General features: G+C 39.7%; 1 protein-coding gene across 1 annotated transcript in view; it reads left to right on the top strand.

Moving 5' to 3' along the window:
• The first annotated feature begins 2,115 nt into the window (after positions 1–2,115).
• Positions 2,116–7,832, top strand: part of bnc1 (basonuclin zinc finger protein 1) — an 18,817-nt gene continuing 13,100 nt past the window's right edge. The window contains exon 1 of the mRNA XM_008310677.2: positions 2,116–2,489. Coding sequence (XP_008308899.1) covers positions 2,475–2,489 — 15 coding nt within the window. The 5' untranslated portion in view covers positions 2,116–2,474. The remainder of the gene's footprint in view (positions 2,490–7,832) is intronic.

Here is a 7,832-nt window from a genome sequence, read left to right as displayed (position 1 = left end):
CCCGCCCCCCTTGAGCTGCCACAGCTTTACCTGTCCCGACTTGTGCTGTGTAATGTGCGGATTAGGCCGTGCCTCTAATGGTGAAAATCATCAGAGCTTTTTTTTTCTTTCTGTCATGTCGGATAAAAGAGAGTGAAAATAGAAAATGGACTGAAGTGGGTGTTTTTTTTTTAAAGAATAATCGCTGCTGAGTCGTGATTTCTGCTGTTTCTTATCTGTGACGACAGGTTGTTGCCTATGAATGTCTTAGTAAAAGGAATTAGACAGAATGGAGCTGTGTTTATGTTTTTTATCAGGGACGAATCGATCAAGTACTTAGGATCAGTATTGGTCGGATGTTGGTCGAAATCTAAGGATCAAATATTGAAACAAAAACAACTGTTAAGCCCAAATGTTCAACCTGACTATGACTTTAACGACTAGCCGTGAACACGGACACTATCAACTGCAGACAACGTCACACTGGGGGGAAAAAAATATATCAGATTGTAACGGTACTGGCAGATACTCCACGTTGCAGGTTGTATCGACCCGTCCCCAGTTTTTTTTAACACAGAAAAATGCTGTTTAATTAACTTCAGTGTTTTAGCTAGCTCAACGTACAATTAGCCGCCCTCCATCTTTGTTAGCCTGAGCTGGAATTAATGATATTTTTGAGGTAACATGTGCGTCAAATACACATATTACCTACATCACACTAAAGCTGCAGCATCCATATAGATATCTATAGACAATATAGATAATGTTTATTTTTATTATGACATCTCAAAGTTCACTTCAGTTGGCTTCTGTCCATGAAATATTTCTAAATAAATGCCCCGCGTCTCTGTTCTTAACCTTGTTCATGTGACTCTGTCTTTCTCATGAATTACATCAGTCTTTGTTAGAGCAGAGTTTCTAATGTTCAACTCACTGGTCAGTAGAAAAGAAAAAAAAAAAAAGATATTTTAAAAAAAGCTGTATCCCTGCTGGTATCGATGGGATTTGTTTCTCTTTTTCACCCTTGTGATGTCACAACTTCTGATCACTATTTACCGCTCGGTTCATCCATCACTGGGACGACATTACTCCGTGACAACAGAACCATGTGCTAGTACAGGTATTTGAAAGGACCAGGGTGTAAAGGTCAAATGAAGCTTGACCTGAAAATATTCAACTTTCTTCTCATGCTCTTAATCAGTGTTTCCCAAAAAGTCACAAACCGTCACAACCCAAGTCACTAGACGTAAACTCCTGAGAAACATGATGTGAGACGGCCCATCTGAGGGTCACAACCCAGTCTTTGGGAAACAATGCCGTTACTTCCTTCTTGCAGTCGCTCTTCTCTGTCGCTCTAACAAACGTAGCCCGACGCTTACGTCTTTCCAGATGTACAGGTGCCTTTAAAGGTCAAAATTAAAACCTAAGTGGAATTTATGAATTAGAATTAGTGTGTGGCTGACACTGCCAAAAAAAAAACAACAAAAAACAAGTTCAGGTTAAAGTCTGGCTGAAGGTGTCGGAGGTGTTTTCTTTATTTTTTTTTTGTCACATGTGGGGTCCCAACACGGAGCAGTCAGACGCTGACACATTCCTGACGGCACAAGGCAGAACTTGTTATGGAGGCTGTTCACGGGACGGTGTTAAGGTGAATCCAGACACAGACAGACAGACACACTGGGCTGTGTGAAAGCAGAGGGGCAGCGTTGATTTAGGGCATTACAGAGAGGGAGGGAGAGAGAGAGGGAGAGAGTTAAGAAGGGAGATAGAGAGGGAGAGAGAGGGAGAGAGAGGGAGAGTCTCCCCTGACTGCATTAGCAGAGCCTCCAGCCTTTGTGATTCCTTTTGATCAAATCTCTGTGAAAGATGAGTGTCATGCCCTCTTCCAGCCAGCTGTGAGGGGACTGCCCTGTGACTCTGGAAGAGAGGGGGGGGGGGGGTGGCAGGGGGGTGGACAAGTGTGTGTGTGTGTGTCCGTGTCCATGTGTGTGTGCAGGCAAGGGAGGGAGAGCAGCTCCTGAGGGGAGGATGCCGGGGGGGGGGATCTCATTCCACTCCCCTGTGCCCAGTTTCTACACACACACACCCACACACACACACACACACACATCTTGAGTAGTTTAGAGCCACAACAACATGAGAGGAGGGAAAGCAGAGGTTGAGTGCATGTGTGTGTGTGTGTGTGTGAGAGAGAGAGAGAGAGAGAGAGCGCTGTGTGTGTGAGAAATCAGAGTAAAAGCAGAGTGACTTGGTGGCTCAGTGTGCGCGTGTGTGAGGGCGAGAGAGCAGCAGTTTGAGAGAGAGAGAGAGAGAGGCAGAGTGTGTGTGTGTGAGTGTGTGAGTGTGTGTGCTGTTAAGGCAGACGCTGCTGGGTGTGATGATGGCTCTTTTGCGTTAGTACTTGTGCCGACAGGAGAGAGGAGTTGGAGACAGTTGTTTTGTGGGACTCACAGGGAATGGCAAACTCCACAGTATTCCTGGACGCATCCGAGTGAATGATCATGGCTGAGGTAAGATGGGAAAAACACACACACACACACACTCTCTCTCTATATATATATCTCTATCTCTCTCTCTATCTCTCGCTCTCTGACACCCAGACGGATTTTTCCACCTTTTTCTCGTCTTTCTCTTCTCCGGCTGCTCTGTCTCTGCTCTGCCTCTTCACACACACTTTTCCTCTCACTCCAAACATCATCGGGACAAAGACAGAGGTGGAAGTCTCTGCCGAGCGCAGTGACAGGAAGTCATCAGAAATCAGGACAAATGGAAATCCGATGGTTTTTGCCCAGTGATGCTCATTAGGATCAGAGAAGTTGTTGACACTGAGTTTAGATTTTTTCTGTGATTGGTTTTATATTTGTGTCGTCATATATATTTTTTTAATGTAAAAACTTTTTTAAAGTAATTTTATAAGTTGTTAAAACAAGTGCTTTAAACACATGGTTTTGGTTTTTATACGTCCACAAACACAGTGAGCTGCTTTACGAGTCATTTTAATTCATTTTGGGGAAAGAAAAGTTTCCACCACGTTGTCTCAGTGAAGACCGAAGTTTAAATCAGATTTTTTAATTATACATTAAGTTATGTTTGTTTTTATAAAATTGGTTTCACGTCTGTCACTTCGAGTGTCGCTCACTCATCTGCAGTGGATGAAAGTGCGTTCACGTCAGGTTTTTATGGACACTCTGTCCTCACATGCCTCGACATCTGACCGTCTACATCGAATTAGTTTTTTCTTTTGAAAACACCTTTGTGTTGTTCTGCTCTTTGCTCTTCTATTTATTTTGTCATTTATAACTGTTTTCACGTTTCCTTCATAAACTCTTTCTTAAGGCGATACGTCTCTGAGCAAAGTCTGAGATCTGAGAAGAAACAATCTGACTTCTTGGTTTTTAACAGCAAAAATCAAATGTAAAAATGAATAAGAAAAAGAAAGGAAACAACGTTAACTGGATCCTCCCTTTAACAGCTGTCATCTCTAATTAAAAGAGGAAAATTAGAAAAATAATGTCAAAGGTGATTGTAATGATTTTTATCCAATAATTAATATTTTGAATCAACATTTCGTTCACAAAAGTAAAAAAAAAAGAGTGAAAGATGTAAAAACTACAGCCAGAGAAGATTAAAAATGAACATTTAACAAGTATTTAATATGATTTCACTCAATATATATAGTTTATAATTAATTACATTTTTCTATTACGCAAGATTTTTCATTGCATTTTTCTTTTAGATGTTAAATTCTCCTTTTTTTTCCTCCAACCATTACAGTCAAAAACCACAGAAAACCACAGCTTTTAACAGATTGGATATAATTTTTTTATTATTGTTTACTATCATTTTTTTTTTAATTTTCTAAATAAAATAATTAGCATATTACCAAAAAGGAACATTTGAAATAGTGACTTTGTTCTGAGGATATTTATTGCTCAGTCCCTCCGTCCTCCTCTGTCCTCTGTCCTCTGTCCTCTGTCCTCTGTCCTCTGTCCTCTGGCTGTGTGTAGAAGCAGAACAGCCTCCTGCCTGCAGCCTGTCGGAATGTAATTTACCAGGAGCCTAATGTTTTGTTGCAGCCATAATGTAACAATTAGCCTCTCTCGCTCTCTCTCTCTCTCGCTCTCTCAGTGTGTGTGTGTGTGTGTGTGTGTGTGTGTGTACAGAGAGCCCTAATGGAGACCAAACACAGCTGATGAGGTTGACTTCATGTTTGAGGCTCAGGTTTAGGTCAGAGGTTTTGGTGTGAATGGTGGTTAAATAAGGATTAGGATTAGGGATTAACTGGTTGTGGTAAGAGTTGGTAACGACGCCGTTGGTGAGGCATTAAAAATGTATGGCTTTGAAATGGATTAGTTTGATGTGTAATGTTTTAATAACAATGATAACGTTTGTGTGATCGACTAAGAATTTGAACAAAATCTTCTTTATAAAAAGTAGATTTTTCATCATTAATATAACTATTACTACAACTACTAACTATAACAACCACAACCTGAACAGCATTTTTAACCAAAGTTAAAACTAACTTCTTGATCCTAAAATATTTAAAAAAAATTTTTTTTACAAAAATAATCAAAATTCAGTGAATTACTTTTTTTTTCTCCGATTGTAAAATGATATATGACATGTCATTATTTATGCCGAGGACGTTATTATTTATTTAGACGTGCTGTGTGTGAGCAGCATGAAAATCGTAGGGGACAGATTTGGACCAAATTGTCTGAAAGTAAAGTTTATGAGGAGCTCCACAGAGAAGACTGGTCTGGAGCTCAGACACATCCAGAATGTTCTGATTTTCAATACACTCTTTATCAAGAAGACCAGTGTTTTTTTTTTTTTTTTACTCTTTGTGTGATGAGACAAAGAAACACCAGAGAATGTACTAAAATCTACTCAAACGTACGTGAGACGTGACGGGAGGATTTACTTCCTCACCCTTCAGCAGGGCTTCTCCAGTTTTGTGATGGGTCAAAGGTCAGAACTCTGTCAGTTCAGAACTGTGATTTACAACCACATGTGTCCGTGTGCTTGTGTACTTGTGTGTAGTAGTACTAGCACTATTGTTTTTTATACTCGAGAAGGGTATACATCCTCAGAAAACACTCCAAACGATGACCAAAAGACCCACCTGAGGGTCGCGAGCCAGTCTTTGGGAAACAATGGGTTAGATGTTAACTTTCTGTTTGTGTTTTTTTCTTGCAAACTTAATTAATCCACCTCATTTTATTATGTAGGTGTGGGAACCTGTTGAAAAAAAATCATAGTTTAAACACATAACACTTTTTAGTTAAATAAAATTGTATGATTCATTTTTGTTATTGCAGGGACAGAAATATTTACGTTCACCTAATTAGTTTGTTTTGACCAAATAGAATATTGTTTATATCTTGACAAAGTAATTTTATAAAGAGACCTCTAAATTACAGCTGTGTGTGTTCACTTACACATTCTTGTCTAATATGTTATATTACCAGTCATTATTTTTGGTCTGTCAATCAAAATCCCTCAGCTAATTTTCTAAATGTATAATTGTTTGACTGCTTTTAGGCAGGATGACATTTGATCAGTTGTTTTGAAAAAGTTGTTTCTACTTTTGTTGTGTTTTATGATAATTCTGGTCTGCGTTTTTTGGCTAACCATAGGCTACCTTTAAATATATATATATCAGAATTTTGTAATAACTATAATCCAACCCTGATTCTAATTCTCAATCTTAAACTTCACAATACCCTCTTATTCAGTGGGGACCTGGAAAATGTCCCCACTATGAAGGCTGTCCCCAGAACACAGGTCCTGTTACATTAAAATGTCCCCACAAGTATATAAATATCAGTATATACACACATTTTTTCTTCACTAAAACAAGTAATGCCTGATAGAAATAGTAAAAAAAATAGCAACAAATATATATATAAATTAGCATTGTTAGCCAAGGTCAGGCTAACTAAGTGAGACAAGGATAATAAAAAATGACAGGCGTTTACAGCCAGTATGAAAAGAGCAGCTAGGTAAAAAAAAAATGTACTGAATGACAGTCAAAAATATAAAAAATGACCGAAGAAAAAAGTTCATGTTATTGAGTCAATCGTCCGGTTTCTCTGGAAAGAAACAAAAACTCATGCTACAATAATGAGGACCAGATTTTTGTCCCGGCTACGAAGTAGGTCCACAGTGAGATGATTTCAGGTGCACGCTGCTCAGCGCTGCCACCAGAAGGCCTGTGAGGATTTGTCAGCCAGATGTGACAATCTTTTTTGGAAAGGCAGGGAAGGAGGGAAGAAAAAGGCAGAGCTGATATGAATCAGAGCGTAGCTGGAAGCCAAACTCTCTCAGACTCAGTGTACTAACATGTTCCCCTCATTTACTCCCTCATCCTGGAGCCAAACACTCTCCACACAAACACACACTCACACACATACACACACACACACACACAAAGCAGGAAGACACCCAAACCCTTCATCACCTCCAACACTGCCTTCCTGAGTGAGACAGTGACAGAAAGTGTTTGAACTTTCAGATATACTATCTATATGTATGTCTATATATATATATAGGGTTAGGGATATATATATATTTGAATTTGTCCATATTAAAAGACCAGGACTTTTAATATCAAATGAGACATTTTTGTAATTTTACCAGCAAATAAAATTCACAGAGAACTGCAAAACAAATCTTTGGCCATTTGATTTATGGTAGTAGTGAAACATATACAGTTCTAAATAATACTACAGAAATACATATAAGTATGTATTTATGAGGTAAAAAACTTTTTTTAAAATAATTATTATTCTCTTGTACCAAAGATAAATACTAAGTATGTATTTATGAGTGGTAAAAAAATATTTTTTTATTATTATTATTCTCTTGTACCAAAGATAAACAATCATAAGAAGCAAATTTCAACCTGTAGTCAATGATCTAAAACTGACTACTGTTCACTGACCTGACGTCAACATTAGCTTCTTGACCTAAACCTTTCACACCTGATCTGGACTTTATTGCCATGTCGTCCAGTGTCTGATGCATCAGTCATGACTTGGTCCACTGCAGGAGAGGCTGAAGAACCACGTGTGTCTCAGGAGCCACAGGTTGTGCATCCCTGGTCTAGACTGACGCATCACCAGCATCTGTTTTTCTACGCTGCCACATGAGCTGCTCTGTGATTCCCTCGTACGTTCATTTGCCCCCACAGACTTCACCTGGTGGTAGAGAATTTCCCACCGGCAGATGAAGCTGCAGTTTCTCTCCTCTGTTTTCACCTGCATCCTGGACGTTCTCCGTGGGTGGGCGGACTGACGCGGTGTAGGTGAACGTGTGATTGATGACACGGTGTAGTCCCAGCGCTGACGCGACAGAACGTCTTAATTTGAAGGATGAGCAAAAAAAAAAAAGTCCACATTCCACGACACCAGGTCACCCTATCTGCCCACGCCCCACATTTTTGATCAGAAACCTTTACTTGAAGCTGACAAACTAAACACCAGAGGTTGTAAAAAAAAAAACAATTTAAATATTACAAACTTCAACTTGTCGCCTTAATGTTCCCCGGTGAGTGATTTTTATCGGGTGTGACCTCTGTCTTTTTGGTTCTCTGTCCCCCCTGGTGGAGAAGTATTAAATCACACGCGGTGAACACGTTCTATAACCTCACTTTTTACTCACACTTGTCGTCAATTAACGTTTTACTGCCGCGCTGTCACATAAACAACGAGCTCGTTCAACGTGTGATTTATTCACCGGTCCGTCGGTACTGAGTACACACTGACACTGACACTGACACGGACACTGACACGGACACAGACACGGACACTGACACTGACACTGACACTGACACTGACACGGACGCA

Source organism: Cynoglossus semilaevis, chromosome 5 (genome assembly GCF_000523025.1).
Source record: "Cynoglossus semilaevis isolate Cse_v1.0 chromosome 5, Cse_v1.0, whole genome shotgun sequence".
NCBI classification, from domain to species: Eukaryota; Metazoa; Chordata; class Actinopteri; order Pleuronectiformes; family Cynoglossidae; genus Cynoglossus; species Cynoglossus semilaevis.
This window is presented reverse-complemented; position numbering and strand designations above follow the sequence as displayed.